The sequence below is a fragment of the Poecilia reticulata genome, chromosome 11 (assembly GCF_904066995.2).
Source record: "Poecilia reticulata chromosome 11, P_reticulata-male-v2, whole genome shotgun sequence".
NCBI classification, from domain to species: Eukaryota; Metazoa; Chordata; class Actinopteri; order Cyprinodontiformes; family Poeciliidae; genus Poecilia; species Poecilia reticulata.
The window spans coordinates 21,155,191-21,182,856 of NC_088840.1; the positions used below are offsets into that span (position 1 = coordinate 21,155,191).

The following is a 27,666-nucleotide window of genomic DNA, read 5'->3' on the forward strand; positions in this document are numbered from 1 at the left end:
CCCAACGTTAAAAAGATTTAAAAACTCCCCAAACAAACAAACTACTGAGCAAATGAATATTTTTAGATACAGTCAGACGCCAGGTGCACCGTCCCACCGCCGCTGCGTCTCACAGCGAGTAAACTGAAAGTAAAGTTTAATATATTTTTGGCACGTCAAGTGTTTGCCACTTAATAGCAGAGCCGGTACAAGCTGACCTACATGCAGTAAATAGAGCAGTTCCTTTTATCTGCTATTAATCAAAGTGAGCGCTAACAAAGTGCTGCTGCTCTGCGCGGCTTGATAAGGTTACTGTATATCCTGTATGCATCATGTCAGCTTTATAATCCCTGTGAGGGTTTGTGGGAGTCCTGGTGGGAGGGAGGAGGACCCTCTCTTGTCTCTCTGCATCACTGAGGACGACTGAGATAAAGAGACAGTTCATAAATAACCCTTCATCTTTCCCCGTCTGTCTCAGTTTCATATCTTCAAGCCACTCTATCAATTTACTGCACCTGTCTGTCTGCCAGCCCCCCGTCCCCAACGCCTTCCTTGATCAGCTTAAACAAGATCAATGGCTCTCTGCGCCTGACGTGACTTCATCTCAACCGGGCCGGACTCGTGTCACAACACTCTCGCTGCGATACGGGCTGTCGACTGTGTTATTCTTTCGCTTTCTTCATTTGGAGAACCGCTTTTCGAGACGCACAGGTGTTGTCGAGAGCAGCCGTGTGGGTGGCGCCGTGAGAAATAAATGTCACTCTGAGCGAATAAATTCTGCTGTGTTCGGGTCTGTATCCTCCAGACGTCCCCCGTACTGAAATGCTGCTCTAACCCTTTGGCCCAGATGTTTCCATTCCCCCGTTCGGCTCGGTTTAATATTCAGGGACTCGGATCTGTCAAAACACATCATGCTGGGAGCGCATATTGTCGTACGATGTGTCTGGTGAATTGCAGTTTCCACGTTGAGGCGTGTGACAGCGGTAATGCTCCTCACACTGACGCCTGGGCTGGATGAAACGAAAGGTGTTTCCGTCTGTTTTCCCTCATATTCCCCCTCATGTTCCTCTCGTTTATCTGACAGAAGCAGCTTCTTAATGCAGGAGTCGTGTTCAATACCAAAACAAGAGGGGAGTTACGGCTGCAACGAAATTATTTTAGTAAGTTCTGATTCCTTAATATATAAACAGCTCTGGAAGAAATTAAGAGGCCTTAAAATGATCCGTTTCTCTGATTTTACTCTTTATAGGTATATTTTTAAGTAAAATTAACATTATTCTATAAACTGACATGTCTCTGAAAATACGAGCAAAAATGTAGTATTTATTTGCAGAAAAGGACAAATGGTCAAAATAACGAAACAGATGCAGAGCTTTCAGACTTCTAATGAAGCAACAAAAAAAAGTTCATACTGATTTAGAAACAATACCAACGTTTCAACTCAGAAATCAATATTTGGTGGAATAACCAGGAGGTTTTAATTGGGTTCAGTGCAGTGGGCTCTTACTTTTTTCCCAGAGCTGTATATATTCTTTATAAATTTATTAAAATTATGTATTAAAATGATTCAACTCCTTCTTGAGATTTACAGAATACTGTCAGATTTTTCTTTGCAAACTATTTTAAGCTCATTTAGGTTGGATACAGAGAGTCTATTAACCTTTTTTTACATTTACTTTTGCCAAAGATTCTCAAGTAGAAATTAGATTCTCAAGCAGCTAATTCTGACCATTAATCAATTGGATTTTAAAAAATTACACAATCTCCAGATTTCTAATTTAAGCCTCTTCATACAATATTAAATACATTAAAGGTTGCAAATAAAAAATAAATTAATCTCCTTTTTCTAAATGGGAAAAAAAAATGCAGGCTTTGTTTTTAATCAGAACTTCCTGCAGCAGTTAGCTGCTACAGGGAAACAGATGTTTAGGAGTTTAAACCAAACAAATCACTGATTTAAAAAAATAGTGAGATTGTTTTATACATGTTCACCAGTATTTACTATTATTTAGAGTTGTTGCTTTGGTTTGCCAACGAGACTGTCGGAGCGCTGACTGCTTCCAACAGGGATAACAGCATGTTGTGTGTTTACATCTCAAACTGAATGTTGTCGTCAGACTCGCTCCTTCGTCATTTCAGATTTGGGAACTTTCCCTGAAGAAATGAACTGCAGTTACCGTCATCATCTGCCTTGACAAGTCCATTGCTACGGACAACCGGAGACACAAAAACAAACCCGAACTTGGTAATCAGGCAGAGCTCTCTATGCTTCTGAAGAGATGAAAGCACGTCTTTGGTTTTCAAGGGTTTTCAAAAGGTTAAGTGGTAGTTTTTTTTACTGTAGATTTAAAAACCTGTATGTCTTGTACCAGTTCATTAATGCCGATTACGAAAGAACACAGCAGTTTGTCGTTTCTGATCTGCTCTCTGCAGCGCTGTCAGTCATTTTCAGAAGCTGATGTTTCTGTTTTTTGGTGGCTAAAGCCCCAGCAGCAGACGACGGGCTTTATTGTCCCTGGACTACAAGAGCACAAATAAATTTAAAATGACTTTCTTCAGCCACGTTCGCCTCCACTCATCTGTTGGAGTCTGATAAAGAGCAATCAGCTAGGACCAGACCTATCCAAGCTTCTACGTCCAAGTGTGTGAGAAATGCAACATGCAGGAAGGCCAATCCGGTTGATTAAAACTTACTCAGCTCACTACGTGCCAACAAAACTTCCTGGACAATCTCAGTGGAAGTGGTCGACATAATTAGTGCTCCAGCGGCAGGAAAACGGTGAATAATAACCATACAGAGGAGAAACCTACTTTAATATTTGTGATTGATGGGAATTTTAAACGTAGTGACGATGAGATAGATAGTTATCCATAGTGTCAAATGCTCATCGTTGAGTTTTTAGATTTTGATATGTTTTTTTTTTTAGCTCTCATTACGAAATGATTTCTCTATGCATAATAAAACCAAACGGTAAAAACGTCTTGCAGCCCAACATGCATGAAAAAGGAAAGGACAGCCATTACAGGCTGCACAGAAAAACATCACTCCACCTCTTCTCTCCTCTGATTTACCAGCGTTTTGTTCTCACAGCGATTTGTAATTTTCTTCAACCCCCTTAAATTGGACCTCCTGCTTTCCAAAACGCATGACCTCATTCCTCGTCTTCCTGCTGTCCCAAACATTCACCAGAGCCGTCGAAAACATACGACTTTGCTCCTCAGCCACTCAGAAGGTTTGAGTTAAACATTGATCTGCGGTTTTAATGTTTGTGAACACGTGTAACTAGAGATGGGTTTCTCTCTCTCCATTAAGAAAACGCTGGTTTTTAGAGAGTCTGGCTAAAACAAACAAGTTTTCATTCCAACACTCACTTACACAGAGATATAACCAAAAACTCAACGAGTGGATAAAGAATGAAAACCAACACAGCTAATATGTTAACAGAAGTAGAAAAGTTGCCAAGTTTATGTGCAAAGATTTCCAACTCATCCTCATCTGCTAAATCACTCATGTTGCGTTGTAATATGGAAAAGTACCGTAGAGACGTATTTAAAACATGTTTCCTGTTCTCTGCATGTAAAGGATGCAAAGCTGGGTCCATTAATCAGACTCCATTGTGATGAACCAGTTGTTGCGTACATGAGGATGATTGACAGCGCCAACGCCCGGCTATGATTGGTTGCTGTGTATTTGTGCACATGGCAGCAAGTTTATAGCGAGAAGGCAGAGGAGCTCAATGTTTTCACAGATGATCAGATTATACTGCTGAAAATAGAGACAGTTTTAAAGCTGTAAAATATTTTCTTTACATATTTGTTGAAACTGTCACTATGTTGGTATGTACGGTATGACACAGAATCTGTGGGAAAAATGTTTTTATCTCATCTGCCTTCTAACCAATCAGAGCCAGGAGTGCATGACAGCACTAAGACCCGCCCCCTGGCTCTGATTGGTTGTAGTAGCTCAGGAAGGAAGTGGAGGAAATCAATCTTTTTTACAGATTATCTGTCTCATATTAAACTGTTACGACATGGTGACAGTTTATCAAATATGAAAAAATAAAATAAAATAAAAACATCTATAAAGGTTACATACCCCAGATTTAAAGGTAGAGTAAAAATCTGAGGTTTTTCTGAAGCAGTATTTTAGTATTTTCACTAACATTCCCTTGTTACTTAATCTTTCAAGTAAGAATTTAAGAACTGCAGAGAGGATTTTAAGAATATCAATATTTAGAAATGGTTAAGCCTGACTAAACCGACTCTTAAGAAGTGTTGTACAACTTCTACAACTCTAATTAAGCCCGGTGCCAAGCTGCACAGCTGAGCTCTCCGACTCCACATCCCATCTTTGGCCTGCAGTCCAGACCGACATGCATGTGTTCGTCTGTGTGTAGCTGCGCATTTGTGAGCTCTGTCTTTTCTGGCACGCAGATCCCAGCTGTAGCGGTGGGGGAGAGTCTGCCGGATACCCACAGGGGGCAGCGCTGGAACCAGAGGCAGCCAGCTGGCCCACCATGCTCCCCCCCAACCACCAAAACATGGCAGAAACTCCCAACCAGCCTGACTCTCCCTCACATCCAAACTCCTCCACTGACCTCTCAAACTTGCCTGTTTTCCCCTCCTCTGTACATTCGGACGCAGTGAGGCTGGGCAGGCGTCCAGGCCTTGGCATGTCGGTGCTGTAAAGGCGACAGGAGTGTCAACAGCATCACACTCCTGATGTATAATCCTCCTCATCCCTCAGAGCGGGCCTGCACACACACAGCCTCGATCAATAAATCAGTCCCGGCGCTGAACAGAAACACCACGGAGCTTTCAAGTAATGGCTGCCAGAGCAGAGACAGTGATGTCACCGTTCATTTCAGCGCTCTTTTTAGCATGGAAATGTCGCATCTTGTGATTGCGAGTCCGACTCAGAGATAAACGCCAGATTGTGATGTTTTAAACAGAATGTGGGCCAACAAGACATTTAACTGCAGCTGAAAGACGGGAACAGAGACTGACTTTTGTTCCTCGAGTCGCTGTTTATTCACTGTTTGGTTGCCATAGATCTTAAACTGCCCGTTTGCATTGAAACGCTTATTGTTCACAGTCAGTTTCAGCCCACACATTATGCAGATCTCCTCCGAGCCAATCAGCTGCCAGCGTTCCACAGCGCTGGCGCTTGGAAATAGAAGAATACTTGTCATTTTGTTTTATTGTGAAGGCTGAGGAGAAAAAGTCGCCCTTGTTGTCCAGATCAGGTGAGGACAGGATGTCTTCGCTTTCGCCTCAACCGATGCCAGGTTGCGGTTCTGTGTTTGTGTGTGGAAGTGGTCACGAGATCATGCAGGCCTTTTTCGTCCCGACCTGTCCAAACTCTGCACCTTTCATACGAAAGAGAAATAGTCCTTATTCTCCCACGCACAGGGAGAAATGCAAGTGAACACACACGCGCACACACACACACACGCATGCATACACACACACACACACACACGCACACACACACAGATCCACAAAGTGAGCGCACATGAAAAACACACCCAGTCGGTCCCTGCAGCTCCACAGAAAGCGAATCGAACGCCGAGGAAAACGGAGAAATTCAATCAACAGATCAAAGCTGATGTAGGTCCAACAAATTAGTTCAATTAAAATATATATTTTTAATCAGAATCTCTCGGATTTTAGTGTGTCTGCTTGTAATAAAGACTTTTAAATTAATTTGCTTCATGAATGAGGTAGGGCTGGACGATACGGCTGAAAAACATATCACAATATAAGAGTTTCATTTCAGTCAATATTGATAATTATTGATTTATTTTAAATATCTGAAATTCTCCCAAACTGGTGGCGTGACCTTTCGTTTTTATTCCACGCCGTTGTTCATTCCTAAGTAGCTATGAGGCATAAACTGCTGCTGTGCCAGCTGCTCATAGGTTGTTGCTAGGTAACTAAACAGTGAGTGTGTTGCTAGGAAACCACCGAGTGAGCGAGTCAGTCGATTCCACCAACCTAGCTTGGCTGGCTGTGAAAGGTTGATTGGCTTAAGTCTTTCCTCTGCCTACATCTCCCAGAATGCTCTGCAGTACCAGATTGGAGTTCAGTAAATCTGTTCATCTATTGATATTGACCACTTGTCTATTGATATATATATTGTTATTGATTAGTTGTTCGGCCCTAAAATTAGGCAAAAGCTGCCCTGATTTACCAAAGATAGAGAGACAATTCCCAAACTTTTCAGATCCAAATTTCCATTACAGATAAATATGAAGATCAATATGACTAGAGTCTACAGCTGCTGAGTCAAACTCATTTAAATTTTGGGTCAAATCAAGATTATAAATGTTGTGCCAGATTTATTAATTTTTTAAAAACTATTAATAAATAGCCGTCTCTGATTTCAATAAGTACTTTTTAAAATTGAATAATATTTACAATAATCAGTTCAGGATTTTGTGATTGTCTTTTTTCTTTTGCAATGGTGCTAATGTAAAAATATTTGAAAGGAATTGTGCAATATTTGTTCTCATGTATAACGGCAAATTTGTTACTTGCCACATCAAACGGACTAAAACTTGACTTTGAGTAAAGCGGACGCAGAAGTGTAGTAGAAGTGAGAAATACTGCCACCTGCAGCTGGGAGTTAACAATTTTTGCGGAAGTATTGGAATAAAATCACAGCTACGTTTTAGTGCAGAAAAATTGTGGGAATCTGTTGATTCTGGAATTGCCAAAAACTGGAGGTACTGATTGATGTAATTTGTCAATGTTTAGATAAACACTGATTGTTTTGATTGGGAAAATAATACTCAATCAAACAAAAAACACACAACTGTTAAATTCTATTTATGTGTCCCTCTGGAGTCTAGAGGACCACATAAAAAGCAACGGCATACCAAATTCGGCCCCTGGACCTTAAGTTTGACACACGTGTCCTAAAGAGTCTTTACATGGAGAATAAGATAATAAGGTGATGGATAAGACGATAAAGATGTGGTTGCTGCTACAGCAACACTTATTCCTGAGTAGTCACCAAACAAACTGCAGCTAAAGAAAACTGCACATCATTAGCGGAAGAATTTTAGATTTGCTTTTATTCTCTCTCTGGGAAAACTACGTCAAAAACTGCACTGATATTCATAGAAAGAAAAACATTTAATACATATTTGACATGCTGTATAATATTTGCTACAACCTCAAAACGGGGCAATAATGCACAAGACTCAACAGTTCGCTCAAAGACAAGTCCTGGAAAGAAAGATGAAAGCAATTTCACGCCAAGAAAGAAATCTGAATCGTTTAACGTCAGACTGGTTAGAAGAAAATAGCCAAATGGGGAAAACATCAAAGTAATCAACAGGAAATTTTTTAAAAACAAGCGTCGATGTAGATTTTCTTCCTGTGCTCAAGCCGTGGCTCGTTTTTTACATTGTGCTGCTGCTGTGGATCCAGTCAGCATCGTCACTCCTGTGATTCTATGGAGTAGCTATGTGTAATCAGTACCTTACCAGAAGTCTGGGTCTAGTTCACAAGCAGATTTACTTAAAAAAAAAAAAAAACCTGAATGTTTTTGCTATATTACACAACTCCACTTCATCAATTGTGTATTATTTATTTACACAGAACGCTGATCTTTCACCAACCATAAATAAAATCGGTTTTAAACCTCTTTCCTGGATATGGCATTTTGCTAAACATTGCTACTTCTGGGGAAAGAAAGCAGTGAACTACTCAGACTCAAAAAAGGATTTTGAAGAAGAGTTGAGAAAACATCAAGCGTCAACCACCAGCTGCCAATGTTGACCCAAAGCAGATTGGGTCCGAGGGTTCACAGTCTTGTCCAGCCAAATTCTGACTGTACCATCTGTGGCCCCGACTGAAATGAGATTTACTGGGCAAGGACGCGGTTTTGTACTCTTTGGTCATTTTGAAAGCCTGAGCTGCAGAGGAGTCGAGGACTAACTGGAATCAGACCCGACGCCGTGCGTCACTTGTTACTGTTGTAAAGTTTGAGCTGTTTTTTAAGCACTGTAAAAAGCTCCAGTTGGCTCATCGTTGAAGTAAACATGATGTTTTTATCTGCAGATGAGAAAGTCTGAGCAGGTCAACGCTTTCTTATCATTATTATCCTCAGTAGTTATTCATATATGCTAGGTAAAGAAACTAAACAGAACAGTTCAGAATTAGCTGGAGCAATGACTGTCATGAAATGTTAAAAAGCGTTAATTTTAAACTGGTGACAGGTAAAAATGTTATTAATGAAGCAAAACTCAGTTTAAAATATCTCCGAGGCTAACAGCTTCTCTCACAATAACTTCTCTTGCCTTTTTAAAGCTATAAAATGTTGAAAACTATCGATTACAGTTCAAATTCCGTACAAAATATGGAAGTGATAACAATTTGGAAAAACTTCCCTTTTTCGTTAGAAAGTTTTGGCGCTAAAATGACGTAATTTTTCTGGCCACAAAACTGCAATACGAGTCACGAGTCACATGATCCGTAACCGGAAGTTGCCACTGGCGCAAACCATGAAGAAGACGGCAACAGGAAGTAGTTGGAGGATTATGTTTTTTAATGAATTATCAAGTGAACAAACTTAGTCAAGTGTGATTTTTATTGTGTTCCTTATTTAACAGAAACACAGTCATTGCAAAATTGTGCTCTTTTTGACATTAGCGGATCATTGACAAAGTTTTTTGCATATTTGTAACAGAACCGCAGTTTCTGTTTTGTCTCTTCGAGGGAAAAGATGCTTCATTTCTGCTCTTCAATAACCTGACCTGTGTGGTATTTTATACTTTCAAAATATTGTTTACCCTCACTCCTTGACTTTTTTTTTTTTTATAATATAATAATAATGTGCAGACAAAATGCGACATTAACTGCAAAATAACAATCTCTCAAACAATGCTTTTGTTTTCTGGACAAAAAAAAAAGTGTTGGATTCTGACTGCAACATAAAAGAACTGAAGGAAAAAACAGAATAAACGTACTGATAATGATTGCATAAGGCTTTGAAACTGATTGCCAGATAACTTTTTTTCCCAGCAGATCCATGGTTAACCAGAACCCACATACAAGGTTGCACAACAAGGTAGGAGGAGTATTTCTGTTTGTTCCCCTCATCTACTGCCTGCAGCAGTCATGAATTATACAAATGTTGTGAAACTTGTGAATTTTCTGTGAGAACAGAAGCTAATTGTACGGCAAAGAACATATTTTTTTATCATTTCTCATATTTTTTTGACCATAAATCTTCTTTTAATGATTGTCATCGGGTTGTGTCGATGTAACCAGTGACGCTGGAGCTGCCGGTTCCAGGATATTTCGGTTAATCATTCACCCACTTACTGGAAACGTCCCCCGACTTCAAATATCTCCTGCACAGGTGGGGAAAGGAAGAATGAAAGGGCTTTAAATGAATATTGACTCATCCAGACCGAGGATGAAAGCACAGATGCCATCAAACAGGTCTTCACGTTAAACCCCCAGGACAGCAGCTCCACCGCACGCTTCACTCTTCCAGTCATGTACAACAACAAAAACACGACTATTTCCCACTAAAGCCAACTTGTTACATCATTCCCTCTTTGTTTTTTGTTCTTCTTTTTATCCTCTAAAGCACGGGTCCAACCCCAGGCCCAGGGGCCAAATACGGCCCGTCGTAACTTTTTACATGGCCCATTATAGTCCAAAGAGACACATAGAATAAAGCTAAAGATAAGAGTTGTGTAACTAAATGTTATTTTACTAATTTCATTAAAGCACTTATGTATTTGCTACCAAAATGTGTTTTTTCGTGATTTCATGATCTCAGAAATTCACGCATTCATCAGATCGCAACATATAATCGTTTATTGAAACTTTTTCCACAAACGTTTTCAAAAGCATTTTAAGTGATGCTAACTCCAACCTGCAGGTGGCAGTATCTCTTACGCCGACTTCACTGCTACCTCGGCTTTACTCAACGGAAAGCTTTCGTTTGTAATAGATGTGACGAGTAACGAAGTCATATTTTGCATCATATATGAGTGCAAATATTGCTAAATTTCTTGCAGATATTTATAGATTTGCTCCACAAAATCAGTGATTTCGATTGCAAAGAAAAAAATAAATCACATCACAAACGCAATCAAAATCCTGGAGGGACTGATGAGTTTTAAAATATTTAATTTTCAGCAGAACTTGTCGATGCAGACACTTAACAGTTTGTTAATGGGTTTTATCAATGAAATGTAATGAGATTGAGAGTAACTTTTCAGCAAGATACAGGAGCGTGTTTTAGGTCAATAATTCCTTAATATTGATTTTTTTTAATGTACAATGTATTATTTCACTTATGATGAAAATGTCTCGTTCTAAGTGAAATAATCTGGTCAAACTTGTCAATTTTTTAATATTAAGAAATTATTGACTTAAAAGAAGCTTCAATATGTTGCTGAAAAGTTGATGGTAAGTTCATTTTTAAAGTTTACTAAGGTATTTGTAATCGAAACTAGACCACTAAATAGTTGGTAATATTTTGGGTTTTGTGTGTCAAGTCAGCAGCTCACAAAGGTAGAGGAGGAGTGAGAAATGTGTCGGCCATTTTGGCTCCGTCAGAGCTGCTGCTCATTAGCGGAGCGCCTCTCCCTCCAACGCCACCAAACGTGCTCGACTTCCTCTCCCTAAAAGAGACGGAGCGCCGGGCCGAGGAGGAGGACGACTGGAGGGGAGGTGAAGGGGAAAAGCGAGAAAGATAGGAGCAGGGGCAAGGAGTAAAGACTGGAGCCGGCGGATATCATTAAGGTCGGGCGCAGCGCTGGTTTAATGAGCGCGCTCACAGCAGCCCTCCATCCTCAGTGGCGCCTAAGGGCCCCCGGGTTCTGGCTCCCCAGCAGGGGATCAGGCACGTTCCATCACTGCCGAGTGCAGAGGGGAACCACAGAGGGCGAACATTTATTTCACTCTACCTGTGGAGGACACACAGATATGCCTACAACCTTAAAACCAACCAAATCGGACTCAGATTAGCACATAAAGCTCATTCACCGTCTGGTTTCCCTCCTCTTGCTGCAGCTGACTCGTCACAGAAACTCGACGGTAACCCTGACCTGTCCTTCATGTCACCCTGCTGCACATGCAACGGTGAAAAGAGCTGGGAAAAGCACATCTGGTGTCTCTGTGTGGTCCTCCGGGCTCAGCAGCGCCACCACAGGAGATTGTCCTGAAAGCATTTTCCTGCAGACCTGAAGCTTTTCTCACTGAAATATATGAACCGAAGCTGCATAGTACGGCTGTAATGATTCCTGTAACTTCATTATTAAAATTCCTCAAGGCAAATTATCTGCCTTGTAGCTTCGTTAAATTATGTTTTTATTATTTATTGCACCGTGTTTCAGCTGAGTGATTATATGTGTTGCGCAACGCTCTCACTACCACCTATAAGTTGTTGACGTAAGCTAAGTGGTGTTAGCATAACGTACGATTTTCAAGTTCAGTCCGAGCTTCCCTTGATTGTTGGTCATGTCCGGGTTTTTAGCGTTTTACGGAGGATCAGTAAGCATCCTTAAATTAACTGGTGCAGTTCATGAAACATTGGACGCTTTCTCCTCCCCGAGCTGCTGCCTGGTGGCTGGTTTGGAGCAAATGGTGGCGAAGAGCGCGGCGGGTGTATTTATACAGATAGAGCGGAGACATTCAGATATACTGTAGACAGTGCACAGCCGGCTGCTTTATGGACGAACCGGGACATAAATTTACCACCATCCCGGCGGTACAAAGCTGGCATATATGTTTCTGTGTGTGACGGAGGAGCCAAATCCCGTCACTAACATAAACACAAAAGTGAGGTAAAGTGAGAGTTCAACTATTAAACTGACTGAAGATGAATACATAAAATAAAAACTGCAGGATAGGTATTTTTTTATAAGTATCTTTGTGAACCTGTTGCTTAAATTGAATATACTTTTAGCATTCAGCATACACGCCCCTCACATCAGGAAGAAGCTTCCAGAAAACTGTAAAACAGCTGAAACACTGATGTCCTTTAAGTCTAGATTAAAAACCCAGCTGTTTAAGTTGATTATGAACCATAATAAATGAAACATTAACCAACATTTCGATGTGTAATGATGGCATTTGGCAAAATGTAATGCGTGAGGTTTTCCCAATCGTTGACTATGTGGTGTCTTCTGACTTTGTATTTTTATGTTGTTATGATATAAAGCACTTTGAACCGTTTTGTTGCTGAAATGTGCTACGTACATAAACTTGATTGGTTGATTTTTGTGTCGTTTTTGGTCCATTTAAAAAGTGTGCTATTATTGTTACAGGTTAATTTTCCAAACTACAAGCAATTGTTAGTATGAACATTTGAGCCGATGTTGGTAGCCATTTTTGATACTGCTGTTGTAGAAGTATTTACCAACATTTTACTTGATCAAATTTTCTATTCAATTACTCAACTGTCAGATTACTAAAATAACAGCTGTGGTGTTTATGATCCGTGAAAACATTCATAATGTGAGCTAAATGCGTTGCGACTTCATCATTTCTCACAGAAAAACCTTTAACTCAGAGACGTTGCCGGGTAAAACCCTGCCGACGCAGGTCATGGCTAAACACGGTGAGATAAAGACAGATGAAACGTCTGAAATGAGAACACAGCCAGAAGGGTAAAGAGTGAACCCTGAATGATGTTAGCTTGTTCCTGACTGAATCAACACTCCGCACTGTTTGATAAGCTCCCTTTAGCAGACAGAGGCTCCCTCTGATGCACAGTGTTGCAGAAATATGTTCATACTTATGTTCCTTTTTGTTGCTTGCAGACACAGAGATAAAGATGCGCACAGAGACACGGATACAAGCAGCGCATTCTCTGCACACCAGGCGAGATCAATTGCAGTGAAAGGTTTCCACACCAGCTGTATTGACCCGATACGGGAGAACGGGACAAGATGAAAAGCAGCAAAAAAGATCATCTGACACCAACAACTGATTGGAAGCAGAAAATGTAGAGCGAAATCAAAGGCAATCAGCGAAAACAAGATATGAGGGAACTTGGAGAGCGCAGAGATCCAGAAGCTTGGCTTTGAACGACGAGGAGATGCGATAACTCCCGCTGCTCGGTATCAAGTGCCGAGAACCACACACACTTTCACAAAGACAAACACACACGGTGTGTGGTCGAAGCCCCCCCCATCCCCAAACCAGCGTGTACCCTGCCTCAGATGTTTAATTCATGCAGTCGCCTGTTTGCGCGGCGGAGGAAGATGGGAATGCAGAGCGTCGGGTGTGACAGAAGAAAAGGAGAAATAAAGAGGAAATAAAGTATAAAGAGGGGAAACTAGATAAAAATAGCCACAGCTGGAAAATGTGTCACACACATTTGTTTCGGTTATTACGGCCCAAAATCAGGACTCAGACCTGAACCTTCAGGCACACACAGAGAATATTACAAAGTCAGTCTTCTATCAGGTGAAGAACATTTCCAGGATTAAATGACTAAACGTTTTGCCCACATTTGTAATGGGAACACAGCTAGTGTCTCCACAGGGCTGCCTAAAAATATAATCAATCCTCCGGCTGCAGCTGATCCAGAACGCTGCTGCTGGTGTTCTGACTAAAACCAGGAAGTTAGAGCACATCATCCAGTTCCACAGTCCTACACTGGCTCCCTGTAGCCCAGAGAACAGACTATAAAATACTGTTGTTAGGTTATAAATCACTGAACGGCTGTTGTTGTATCAACCTTCTGGTTAGCGTCTACTTTGCATCTCCAGAACCAAACAGAGAATCAGCATTCAGCGTCTATGCTCCACAAATCTGGAACAAACTTCAAGAAAACTCAGAAACAGCTGAAACAGAGTTGCTTTAAAACTAGACTTAAACCCACATGTTTAGAGTTGCCTCTTAGAACATTGATCAACATATTTGATGATGATATTCGGCTAAATTCAGTGTTTATTTCTGCTTCATGGTTGTTTACTGTTTGATGGTTTTTAGGCACTTTGAGCCGCCGTGCTCGATACAAGTAAACTTGACATGGATTGTCAGATCTGGCCACATACTGAATGAGTGATAGTCAGAATCAAAGCTGCAATAAAAACTGAAGGAGAGAAAACAAACACAAATCAACAGCAACTCTGGGAATCTCTTCTGATCAGGACCAAAAAGCCCCGAGTGCTGACAGGGTTTGCTTCGAGTCTCAGCAGAGGCCAGCCAGGGACTGTCTGCAAGCGATTTTCTGTCATATCTCTTTTTCTCTTCATCCCTCACGCCTGCTCTCCAGCTAATCCCCCACTCACACACACACACACACACACACACCACCTGACCTTGCCTCAGTGGAACTGCCGGGATCAAAAACTATAAAAACTTCCAGTTCTGGTTCTTTAACAGATCCTGTTTAATGTAGCATCCTGGCTGATCTGTTTGTCCTCTAAATCAAGTCTCCTTTATTTTTCTTATGTGTTCGCACATCATAAAAGTTAGTTAGGTAACGCTCAGCATCATTAACCGGGAGCTCAGAGGCTCTCGGTTTATGATGCAGAGACCTTAAATTGGCATAGCAAAAGTCAACTCATGATCAGTAGAAAACCATTTTTTAAAAGGTCGTCTTATCATGTTTTACCTTTAGAAAACCTCAATGATTTTTCAAAGTGAGTAAGTAATTCTAAAAAAGGCTTTTTTCTGGGCAAAAAAGAACCTTTTCGGTCACAATTAATGATGATAAAGCACCTGCTATGACCAGGTATTGCTCTACCTTTGCAAGGATGGATATGTGTCAGCTAAGGTGAACATTACAACCAAAAAGCTATCATACCTTCTCTCCATTACGATAAACAAGAAAGCAAGACAACAGGTTTACCAAACATGGCCCATCAGGGAGCAAAAACTGCAGAGAAAACTCCCAGAGTTTTAACTTTTATTGTCCCCTCTTAAAAGTAAATGCCCATGAATCACTACATATTTACCCACAATTATCAGCTGAGGATGTAGCTTGCTTTCCAGAATGTTTTAACATTTTTTGCCAAATGACAACAACAAGAGGGCTTAAAATACAGCCTGATTATGTGGAAAAAAGTGAGACTTGCACAAAAACTGCACAACCTGCTAATATAAAGTAAGTTAGTTTGGTGACAAAAGTAGTTGGGAGAAAAAGTAGTACTGATGAGTTTTTGTCACAAGCATTCTGTAATGAATTAGAGGCAGACTAGGCTTGCCAGTGCGCTCTTAAATACTTCCATAGGTTACTAGTTTGTTAAGTCTCCAAGCTACAGAACTGATTGCCTCCTCCTCATTTTATTATCCAGAATTCAAGCTGTCATTGTGCTTTCCACTTATGCCAAAGTTTGGTCCTGGTGCTCTCTTTTTTTTAATTATTGTTTTACATATTTCTCAGATTCACAATTCAAAATATAAAGTTGTAAAAATACAGATTTTTCTTTCCTAATCACAGATATATTCATGTTCTATAAATCTGACTTTTCATATAATAAAATTGAGCATTTAGAATATTTCTATATGTTAATTAATATGTTTAATTAATTTTAACCAATCACAGTAACAGAAACATCCAAGGGCTTTTTTTTTGGCACCAAAAAAGATAAACTAAGTTTCAAAGGTTTGAGAAAAATCAAATGTGAAGATATCGTGTAATTCCAGAACTGCAACATTTCGCAGCTACGTCACTGAATCATTCGAGGCGCCATGATGGACGTCGGAAGTGAGGCTCAGGAGTATTGAACCGAGCGACTCAAATTGTTTTCCAAAGTTGCTTTTGTCTGTTTATTTATGGTTTCTACTTGTTCGAGTCTAGCTAATTTCTCCGTGAACGTAACACACCTGGTTGGGGCTCATAGTATTTACAGAAGCTTGAACAGATAGCTTAGAAACCGACCCATACCTCCTTCCTCCTAACGTGTTGATCTAATTAATGATTTTGACCGAATTCACATCACATGATTCACATCACTATGTCATGAACAGCATTTCTTCTTAAACCGGAGCGCCATTAAAAACGTACAGCAGACGAGATGCTAACCAGTTTTTTTCCATACATGCTAGGCTACATAACAATGCGGCACTGTTTCCATGGTTACCAATGGTTAGACGCTAATTTCTGTGCAATGCAATATTGGATATCAACTTTCTAATCACATTTACTTATAAAGTTTATGAACGTTATTAATCTTCTTACCTTGTAAACGTGTGATTACACCGAGAGCTGCCAATCAAAACGATTAACGGCTGCCTGTGTAACCTCTGCTATCCATCGCCGCCATCTTTCTTCGTTAAAATTCAGAAAATAAAATAACAAGTTTGGTTTGTATCCTTGTCTGTTTATGCTGCCGACCTCGTAGCCAGTTTAAAGTTAAATCAGCTATGAAAAACCGATATTAGGCTACTAAATGTCTGTTTTTAGACGGACTTTAACGTCTGTCATGGCGGAGCGGGCCGAGTTTCGAAGAGAGTGACGTCAAGTGGAGAGTCAATATGGAGTCCAGAAGAACAAAATGTTCAGACATGACCAAGGTAAGGAAGGATTGCTAAAACTCTTGATAGATCCTATCAGTAACAGGCACTGATACTCAACCGCCAGCCAGGAAGTGTTGGTGTACTTTATTAGTATTATTAAAAACCTAGTTATTCATTTTCTGGATGAAGACCAACTCCAAAATAAATAAATAAAAATAAATCACCTCCAAAATCCACAGCCAGCTTTAGAAGTCACTTCCTTTACAGTCTGCATCTTTCATGAAGACAATGGGTTTTATAGGTCAATGTATGGAAGTACTCCACTGTCTGGCTGGTCTAGTTCAGAAGAGCCTGAAGACAATTTTCAGACAATTACATTCAGCAGTCCCACAACCCACTGCCCTGCTAAACCCCCCATCTCCAGACAGCCTGCTTGTCAGAGGAGGGAGCGCTCCCAAAAATTATACTCAAGTGACATATTTACTCAAGTAAAAGTAAAAAGTAGCCATCCGAGAAATGACTCAAGTCATTTCTGACATTACTCACAAAATTTTGACAGGAATTTACCCAGAATTGTTTCCACCTAGAGCAGAGGAGTCCAAGCTTTTTGCCACATGGGCCAAAATCGTAGACTTAAATGTAGAATAGAGAAAAAGGAGCAAATTTCTACCTGCAACTCAGAAATTGTATACAAAACTTGGACATTTTTTAGAAAAATTTCAACATTTTAAATTCAGAAATTTCCAACGTTTTTTTAGAAAATTTCTGACATTCATATCAAAATAATAATAAAAAAAATTTGCACAAATCTTTGACTTTTGGAACTCAGAATTTTCTTAATTTGTTTTAAAATTTCTTAGATCACTCTCAAAATCTGAGTTTTCTGACAAAAATGTTTCATTTTATTTTTTTTCTACAATAACGCCAACATTCGGTCGGCGTTACCAAAATATCTCTGCTGTTAGTGTGACACACCAGAGATTAACGAGTTAAAGTACAGATGCAGATATCTGTATTTTGTTCCATGCTAAGCACAAACACGCCTCACAGTGTGCAAAGTCACATGAGAATAAGCACAGTAAACGGAATACATTGAGATTAATGACTTTATTGAATATACTCATCAGTATTCTCATTGATATCCATCATTAGGCACCTTACATGTAGATCAGCGGGGAGCCAGCCGCTCACATGCCTTTTTAAAACAACAGAACGGAAACATGCCGCCATCAAGGCCCAAACTGAAACCCTACTTCAGTTTTTCGCTTTAGGTTGTAGTTTTGTTGATGCATAGCTAGCGTTGGGTTTCTACTGAGAATGTATTGTTTATGTAAGTCCCGCACAGTGTCTGTTTGTGCATGCCTTACATACGAGCGCGTGTGTGTGTGAGACATATTGTGCAACATGAGGTTTGTTCTGGCTTTCTTTAACACGTATCAGCGTCTTGGTGCCAAATGTCTTGGAGGGTGTTAGGAAAAGTGTGCCGGTTCAGGCAGGTTCCTGGACACCTCGGCGCAGCGGCTACGTCTCGAGCTGGTTATACCTGAAAGTCGGAGCCAGGAACACAGTGGCAGAGTTCCCAGCATGCCTCTGGACGAGGAGCTACTCTGCAGCCTGTGAGGAGGGAGCGAACAATCTGCAGCACGGCAAGAAATAAAGAAATTACCCCGGCTGCAGATCAGGTTGATACACGGCTATTGTGCACGAGAATAATCTGAATTTCTGTGTTATCTTTTGAAAAACACACCTGGATAACTCAAAGTAGCTAAAACACATCAGGTACTGATACTTTATTTCATTCAGCTCAGTCTCTTCTGATTGTATTGGAACAAAAAATTGCTCTTTTTTGCAAACCATTACATTAATATACAGAGCTGTGAGAAAGTATTTGCTCCCTATATGATGATTTCATATATTATGGGGAAAAAAAGTTTGATCAACCCAACCCTGGCTGTAAGTGAAAATATAATCTTAATTTCTTGGTTTAATTTTAACAGTGACACCAGGTCAAACAGATGACTAGAATCAACAAATAACTTAAATACAACCTAAAATATATGCAAAAAGATAAATAAAGCTACTTCTAAGGCAACATCAATGATCAAAAAACAGTGGTGAACATCTGCAGAAGTAGAGAAAATAACCAAAATTACATCCAGAGGACATCAACGACTCATCCAGGAGGTCAGAGCAGCTCTGCAGGCCTCACTAAGAGGCTTTCTTCAACGGGTTCGCATCAGTCCAATGGCTGCACAAAACATGTTCATTGCATTTTTGCATAAAATCATTCTTAGATAACGAGATTTTGCTTGCCTGTTTTAGAGTTTCTTTCAGAAAGAGCTGTTTTGTGGCGTCTTGTCACTTTAAATCCAAATAAGCTGCTGCTGGCCACGCCCCCAACTCAACGTTTACACTTGCACTGAATATGGAGGCAAACAGCTGTGCAATTACACAAGCATACATCTTTGAAAAGCAGAAGTAGAGCCTTCTGCTCAATTAACAAGAATGCAGCGAGTGGCTTCTGGATAATAAGTCAACAACCAAAACACGTGTCTTTTCCAGCAGCCATTGTACAGTGATAAAACCAGCTGACCAAATGTGCTGGAGCTCAGCTTGGGTTGGTAGGTGACAGGCTGCAGATTTGTGATGATAAAATCAGAAGGTTTTTGAAATGACTAATTTTCCAGATACCAGAAAACAAACTTATTACCAAAAAAAGCAGCTGAGTTCTTTTTTCTCTTTTTTTTTAAGAGCTCGATTTGTTTTTAGAAGCAGTTGGGACACAAATAGAAATACAAAAGCTAAACAAAATGTGAATTTAGGTCCCGTTCAAGGTGAGCATTACAAAGTTAAATCCACTGATCCGTCTCACATCTACCAGAAAAAAATCTGATCCAAACTTTTGTGTTCTGCTGCAATTGGTTGAAAAAACAAACAACCCATCATACCTACAGATAGACATGGTGGTGGCAGAGTCATGGTGTGGGACTGCTATCAGGTTTATGACCTGGATAATTTACACAAACTCATGATGAGAAGAAAATCTGAAGCAGAACACCACAAGTGAGTCTGAAGAGTTAAAAAATAAAGATTCTGAATCGGCCTAGTCAAAGTCTGGATCTCAAACAGGAGGCGAACACTGGAAAACCGTAACATGTAGCTGAATAAAAACAAGAGGGAGACAGAATTATTTCACAATGACACAAAACGGTTATCACAAACACTTATGAGGCTCAAGGGGAAATTATTTTTTCACTTTGGTTGGTTTGGATGAACAAACATTTGGAAAACATTTTGATTTATATTTTATCAGCTAAAATACCTCCGATTTGAAATAATCTTTAAGGGAGCAAATACTCTGTAACGGCACTGTAACAATAAGGACTTTTATAATCACCGTCAGTGTTTGAGAGTTTCTTTCATAAACAACTAAAATGAGAAAAAAACCTAAAATGTTTTTAGCAACTCCTCTTGCTGCGTTGCTGTAAACCTTCAGGCCTCAGCAAAAATGGAGTCTCGTTCTTCCCACGTCGGGTTTCATCCCGACTCACGTCGTTCATTTCCGCCATTTTGTGCCAACAAGCTGATTATTTTGCACTTAAATATTGAGACTAAGTTCTGACATGTTGTCACATAATGTGATTGTATTTTTTCAGATTTTATTTTACATCCTTGTTTGCTGGTTCTGGTCGGGAAAGGTAAAGCCGTCGCCATGGTTACTCAGGATAAACGACTTGACGCAACCAGCTGGGCTTCCTTAGATAACCTTGAGCCAGCTGGCATTATGTGGAAAACTGGATACGACTGAAGCAGGAATAAATTGGTTATTGATAATCTGATCGGATTAAACTGGATGAATGGGAGATAATTTGTTTAATTGATATGGACCAGATGGATTTTTCATGCAAACTACCAAAGGATGGTAATTTTTGGTGAATCTTTGTGCCGTAAACAAACTGAACTCTGGAAGAAGTGACGTGTCGGATGAGATTACCGCTTCAAGCTGCTAATAACTCAACAGATTGGATCAGCTCTCGCTTTACAGAAGCATTTCCCCTCATCAATCTCTGTTTTCCACTTTCGTTTTGAACACTTTCCCAGCCTGGAATCAGCCAGTGGGGGGAAACTCCAATTTGAGCTTTTCCCCTTCCTGCTGAAACACACGAACGCAGCGTCTCCCCCCCCCACCCCCCAACTGTGAAATAACCAGTTGTGCTTTAGCCGAGTGGCTCCGACTCTCCGGGCCAGTCAACACGCTCAGACGCTTCCTGGAGGATTCTGCAATCCCCGACAGTCCAGGAGGACTGATCGATACTATCCAATCAGCAGACATCTCTGCGCTGTGCGAGACACGAATGGCTGAGCGACGAATGAAATCCCATTAAATGCACGGCGTCCCGGCGGCGTCCCGGCGGCGGCGGCGTCCCGGCGGCGGCGTCCCGCTTCCTGTAGACCAGGCTGTGAAAATGTTTTGCCACGTGCGCCAAAAATGCAGATTCAAACGTATTCACAGGACAAGAAAAGATGAAAAAACAACCTAAAATTAAGCAAATAGATCACCAAGATATTTATTGTAGGTCCAAAACGTGACAGGGATTTTAGCGACGCTGTGTTACAAAATCTGACCGAGTATTTTTGGTTTAGTTTCTAGTGCAAATATCTTAGTGCAGTGAAATATGAAAAAATTACCAAGAAATATGAGCTGTCATGTCAATAATTTAAAAAAAAAAAGTGCTAGATCTACTGGCAGATTATTGTGCATTTAAAAATAAATTTTTCTATAAGTTAACTAATCTGCCCGTGAAACTAGAACTTTTTCACATATATTTAGGAATTATTCACTTAAAACAAGCTCATATCTCTTGGTGAAAAGTTGCCTGTAAGTTAGTTTAGTCTTTTTTAAAGTGCACAAAGATATTTGCACTAGAAACCAGACCAAAAATACTTGGTAAGACTTTTGTGTTTTTGCAGTGCAAATATCTGCCTGAAAATTTCTAGACATTTTTCAGCATTAGAAATAATTTCTGACAATTTCAACGTTATTTTTTCTCTTGCAAATCTTCGACTTTCGAAGCTCAGAAATGTCCTTATTTTTTCTAGAACATTTTCGAGATTACACTCAAAATTGACAGAAATTTACTACTTTTTTTTTCTTTTTGTACAATGGCCCCAATACGCCGTAGTAAATTTTTCTGTATAAAAGGAAAACATCTAGTTTTTAGTTTCTGTTGTGCTCAGTTGATTAAATTCATCTTCAGTAGCAACAGCAGGATTTGCATCGCTTTCTTTCAAAACGCTCGCTGTATTTGTCCAAATTTAAGAAAAAGAAAAGGCTGATTTGGCTGCAGCAAAGTTGGCTTTTCAGTAAAAGTCTCCTGGTTTTACCTTTTGTTAAATCTGGGTTATAAAAAGATGAATACTTTGTGTTGTACTTCACATTTTTCTGTAAATCATATTGGCGATGATTTTTAACCTGATTACGAATGAAAACCTTTAAACCTGAACAGAAGCAGCTCGTGCTACGTCGGCGTGGATGAGAGCGTCTGTCTGACGCCGTTATACCGGCGGCTACATGTCGTATTTACACATTTAGAGGAGAAGGAGTTAACAGTTCGGCTTCATTACAGACACGTGTGCTTCTCTATGCAGTTTAAATGCCTATAATATCAACAGTGAGTGGCCGTAGTTCACATTTACAGCACAGGTTAAAGTTACTGATCACACTTGAACGACGCTTCGCCTCGCAAAGGATTTTTTCCCCTTTGGCTTTTTGTCGAATCGCAGCTGAGAGATTCAGAGTTTCAGGTTTTAAACCAACACAAAGTTTGACTAAATCTGAGGTGTGGCGTACGCCGAACTGATCCGACCAAGAATATCTGGTTTCTAGCACGCTTGAACTGAGACAAAATAGTTACGCTTGTTTTAAGTCAGTAATTCTTGGCTACAAGATGTAATGGCTCCAGTTAGTAAAAATGTGCACAAACGATCTTACTGAAAAGTTGCTTGTTAGTTTGTCGTATTTCAGGTGGACTCAGATATCTGCACTAGAAACTATAGACAAAAATAACTTGGTAAGATTTGGTGTTTTTGCAGTGTAATAAGTCTCTTTTAGTCTGCACTGAAAAAACACAAAATCTTAACTTTTCAGCAAAAAATTAAAGTTTATTTCAGTCAATAATTCCTTAACATTGATTAAATTAAGTACTAGTTCTTCTGGTAGATTATTTAACTTATAACAAAACATTTTCCTCATAAGTTAAATAATCTGCCAGTGAAACCAATACGTTTTTTTTTTATCAGTTTTAATAAATTATTGACTAAAATAAAACTCCTATTTCTTGCTGAAAATTTACTTGTAAGTTAGTTTCGTCTTAGTTCAAATGTACTAAAATGTTTGCATTAGAACCTAAACAAAAATACTTGGTAAGATTTGGTGTTTTTGCAGTGTAAATAGAAAAAAGGAGCAAATTTCTGCCAAAAACTGAAATTTTCTAGAAAACATTAAAATCTGGGAGTTTACTTACTGGAAGTGAAATAATCAGCTGGAACTTTTCCATCAATATCAATTATTGGAATTAATATTCATCCAATAATTCATCCAGGGATTACTGACTGAAATTAAGCTCCTGCATCTTTCTGAAAAGTTATTTTCAAGTTAGTTTTGTCTCAATTCAAGTTTGCCAACATATTTGTCCTAGAAATGTGCAACATTCGAGTCTGTAGGTGTACGCCACACTTTTCAGATTCTTACGTTTCATTTTTGCAGAATATTTCGGCTCTGGTGGCTTTTGCTCGCCGTCCTCACTTTTCAGACTTTTATCTGTAAATAAAGACGTTCCTCCCACTTTGTGCGTCTGAATCCAAACGTTTCAGCTTTTGAAAATGACAAAACAACAAAGTTCAAACACTTTTGCGAGGCGCCGAGTATTTGGTTTTAACGAGTAACAAATAACAGCAGGACGAGCGTCGGCTCGCAGCACGGCTACACTTTCTGAAGATAACTTTTCTAAAAATAGTTCCAGGCACCGCGATGGAGAAGCAGACAAAGCAATACGAGGCAGAGGAAATGAAAAAGCGGCTCCTCTTTTGTCATCTCTAACGTCTTTTCTTCTCTTCCTCTCCTCATTAGAGTGAAGGATCTCGAGTCAAAACATTTCCTCGTTCCCAGAGCCGCTTCTCCTTCTTTTCTTCCCGATCCACAAATTAATTTTACTCCCAGAATCCTTTTGGGGACGACGAGGGAATTTCCTCTTTGCACTTTCATCTCCCTCGAATTATTTTCCCTCCTGGATCAGGGGAGTCCAAACTTTATGCCACGTGGGCAGAAACTGTTGAATCAAAAGTGAAATGAAGTCGAGCAAATGAAGTATTCTGTTGTGTGTTATAGAGCTGGAACATGACAGAGGTTTCTACAGAAGTGCATGAAGAAAAGGGGAAAATTTCTCCTGGAATTTCAGAAATTTTCTGATTAATCTCTGAATTTTTCTAGAAAGATTTCAACAGCTGAAATTCAGAAATTTCCAAGTTTTTTGTAGAAAATTTCTGACATTGTCAAAATTTCAGCATTTTTTTTTTCTGGCTTTTGGAGCTCAGAAATTTCCTTCAATTTCTCTAGAAACTGTCAGAGTACTCTCAAAATGTCTGAGTTTTTTGACAGAAATTTACTGCACCTAGGACGCTGCTGCGGTAGATTTTAAATGTTTACAACTAGTTTTCAATTGAATAAATTAATTTTCAGTAATCAGAACAGGATGTGGGCAGAGGAACCAAACATTGTACTCAAAAGGAAAAAGTAACTGTCCAAAAAGTTACACAAGTCAGAGTAAAAAAGCGTTTAGTAAAAAAATTACTCACTGAGTAACTGATCAAATGATCATTTAATATTTAAAAACTGCATCATCAGATGAACCAAAATATACAATTAAGTGGAAATTTTGATATTTTAAGGATGAAAATAATTTGTATAAGTAACAAAAAAATAACAAAATCAAGAAAAAGAAAAATTTCCCAAATCAGTTTCTTTCTTGATTTTTACCTCCATTTGAAGCTTATTTATGAAAAGTCAAATAGTTTGTTGTACTTTACATTTTCCTGTCAGAAAATTATGTTTCCGATCGTTTTAATCTGATCACAAATCAACAGTCAGAGGATCAAACTGTATTGTTTTTGGTTCGCAGTTTGGACACCCCTGACCTGGGCGACCCGGCCCGTTTTTTACCCCAGAACCTTTTTCTCCAGCCTCACGGTTCAGAACACAGACGGAGTAAAAAGCAGAAAGCGACATGGACACTTCACCACGCATCATCTAACACTTTGTGACGGGCCGTTTCACAGGATGACACACAGAGACCAGAGCACAAAACACGGCGGCGGCGTAAAACGCATCACTCTGAGGATGAGGAGGAAGAGGAGGGCGCAGCAGAGGAGGAAGAGCCGCAGACGGACACAGGACGGAGACGCGCTGAAATTATTGTGCAGCTACAAATTAAACGGTGCAAAAACTTCCTTCATAAATGTTCCTTCATGAATCAAGTGTGCAAATCTCTGCAGTCTGTGAGAATCTCAGTCGAGCTTGAAGGAAGTTGAAGCACTGGACTGAAAAAGGCCAAAAAGAGACGGCAGGACGTCTGCAGCGGGACAAAAGACAGAAAGAGGAAGGTCTTCTATTCCAGGATCGGTCTTTGTGGAGAGAACCGGACCTGTGAGGTGAGGAGCTTCGACTGGAGGAAGTTCTGGGTGGATGTGAGGAGGAGGAGAGGCGGCGAGCGTCGGGCCTGATCCGTCCGTCTACGGCGAAGACGGAGAGCACTCCAGAGACGCTGCGGAGAAACGGAGCAGAGGGGAAACGTTACCGAACCGTAGAAATACGACACAGCTGGAGGAAACGGGAAGAAAACACAGCAGAACCAGAGCAGGACGACTCCAACTTACTGTTACTACGGTAACGGTGGTGACAAATTACTCAAGAGGAGGAAAAGGTATTTGACTGAAGTGCTGATCAATCATTTAACTGAATGATCAACTGATCACATTTAATATTCAATATTTTTAAACATTCAATGTTGAAAAAGATTTTTTTAAATTGAAATATAAAAAAAATTATATTTAAAAAATAAAAAAAATACTAAAATATTGAATATTTTTAATATTCAATTTCGAAAAAATATTTAAATATTAAAAATATTAAAATGTGTTCATATTTTTTATATTTCATATTAAATATTTAAAAACAAATTTTTAGTAAGTTTAAAAAAATGAATTGATATTTAAGAATTACATCATTTGACGGACCAAAATATAAAGTTACGTGGAAATGTTGGTATTTTAACATCCAAAATTTGAATAATTCAGATAAATAATTACAAAATTACGTCGGCGGATTAGGGCCACACTATGCATAAAGAATAAAATCACAGGAATAAAGTCATTAAAATGAGAATAAAGTCAAAATATTATGAATTAATTGTGAAAGAATTATTTTTAAGGGTAAATTTGTGTGACAATAAAGTCAAAATATGAGAATATTCAACATTACGACTTTATTCTCATTATTTTAGCTTCACTCTCATAATATGAATATTCCCATAATTGTATGTCTTCATTCTTGTTAATTTGACTTTATTCTGGTAAAACTAGAACTTTATTATTGCAAGACTTTATTATAAACATTTTATGTTTTCTTAGTCTGGCCCTAATGCTCCGTCGTAACTACAAAACTAAATCACACTAAAGAAACATTTCTAAAAATCAGTTTCTTTCTTTGAAACTTTAACAAAAACTGCAGCTGTGTGTCTGTTTATGGTGAATTTTTGGTTAAAACATGTTTGTTTTTCATTCAGTGCAAAAGAAAAGCAAAAGAAACGATACGTCACAATAAAATTACTCAAAAGTAAATAATCCTAAAAGTACTTTTATTCAAAAAAGTTCCCAGACTGAGAAAGAGATCCTGATGACAGAGGAAGAGCTGCACAGTGAAACCAAACGAAGTGACGAGAAAAGAAATTAAGAAGTTGAGATCAAATAGGAAAAAAAAAAAAAAAAGAGAGAAAATGGCTAAGATAACAAGCAGAGAGGCAGAAAATGGATCTGGGGGGAGGACAGGATTAGAAAAATAGAAGTGAGAGCGGGGAGATAAGAGCGACGGGATGAAAGGGAGGAATAGAGGGAGCGGGGGAGGCAAATGAAAAGAGGAGACATAATTATAAAACGGCAAAAGAAAATCAATGCAGAGGGCATCGCTGTGCTTTCAGGCGGCGGCGCGTCCGTCAAACGCTTCACACTGAAACACAGGAGCTCCTCACCGAACGAAGACAACCGGCTGAGAGACGGTGACATTTAGAGCTCAGCTGAAGCACGAGACGATGAAGATGCTTTGGCTTCAGGTTTTCGTGAGGACAGAGCCTGTGAGCGAGTCTAGAGGAGGAAGAGGCTCCACTTAATGAGAGCTGCAATCCCACAAGCAGCAAATAAAAGCTCTGAGGCCAGTGTGTTCAGATATATGGGTTACTCAGAGTCCCGACAAACAACAATAAAACCTGATTGTTTTCTTCATCGGAGCCTCTTCGGCTCATCTTCACTCTGCTGCTGCTGAGAACACTGCAAAATCTCACCATGTAGGTTTTAGAGCAAATATCTTAGTGCATCTGAAGTAAAACCAAACTCGGCTGGTAACTTCTCAGCAAGAAATAAAAGCTTATACTCAATATGTCCTTAACGTTGATAAAAATTTTTTAAAAAAAGTAGTAGCTTCATTGGCAGATTATTTCACTTATAACATGGGGAAAATGTTTTTTTTTTCTTGTTTTTCCCCAAAAGTGAAAGATTTGCAAGAAAAAAATACATTGAAATTGTCAGAAATTTTCTAAAAAAAATAAATAAAAAAAAAGGGGAAATTTCTGAAGTTTAAATGCTGAAAATTTCCTTAAGAAATTTTCTCAAATTTCCAAGTTTTCTACAAAATTTCTGAGTTTCTGGCAGAATTTTTTATTCTTAACTACAATACCTCTACACTGCAAAACACAAAGTCGTACCAAGTTTTTTTGGATAGTTTCTGGTGCATTTTTATATCTTAGTGCACTTAAAATAAGACTAACTTAAATTACAAGTAACTTTTTAGCAAAAAATAGAAGCCCGTTTTAAGTAAATAATTCCTTATTATTGACAAAAAAAAGTTCTAGTTTCACTAGCAGATTATTTCATTTATAACACAAGAAAAATGTCTTTTAAAAGTGAAATAATCCA

At 39.3% G+C, this 27,666-nt stretch overlaps 1 protein-coding gene and 1 long non-coding RNA gene across 2 annotated transcripts in view; both read right to left on the reverse strand.

The window, feature by feature from the left end:
- Positions 1 to 4,982: 4,982 nt before the first annotated feature.
- LOC103472887 (uncharacterized) lies at positions 4,983 to 16,891 on the reverse strand. Its single transcript, XR_014089822.1, has 2 exons — positions 16,148 to 16,891; positions 4,983 to 5,348 (listed from the first exon to the last, which is right to left on the reverse strand). It is a non-coding gene; the product is annotated as an uncharacterized LOC103472887 (long non-coding RNA).
- Positions 16,892 to 17,513: 622 nt separating this feature from the next.
- Positions 17,514 to 27,666, reverse strand: part of samd12 (sterile alpha motif domain containing 12) — a 145,494-nt gene continuing 135,341 nt past the window's right edge. Inside the window, exon 5 of the mRNA XM_008422740.3 lies at positions 17,514 to 25,244. Coding sequence (XP_008420962.2) covers positions 25,213 to 25,244 — 32 coding nt within the window. The 3' untranslated portion in view covers positions 17,514 to 25,212. The remainder of the gene's footprint in view (positions 25,245 to 27,666) is intronic.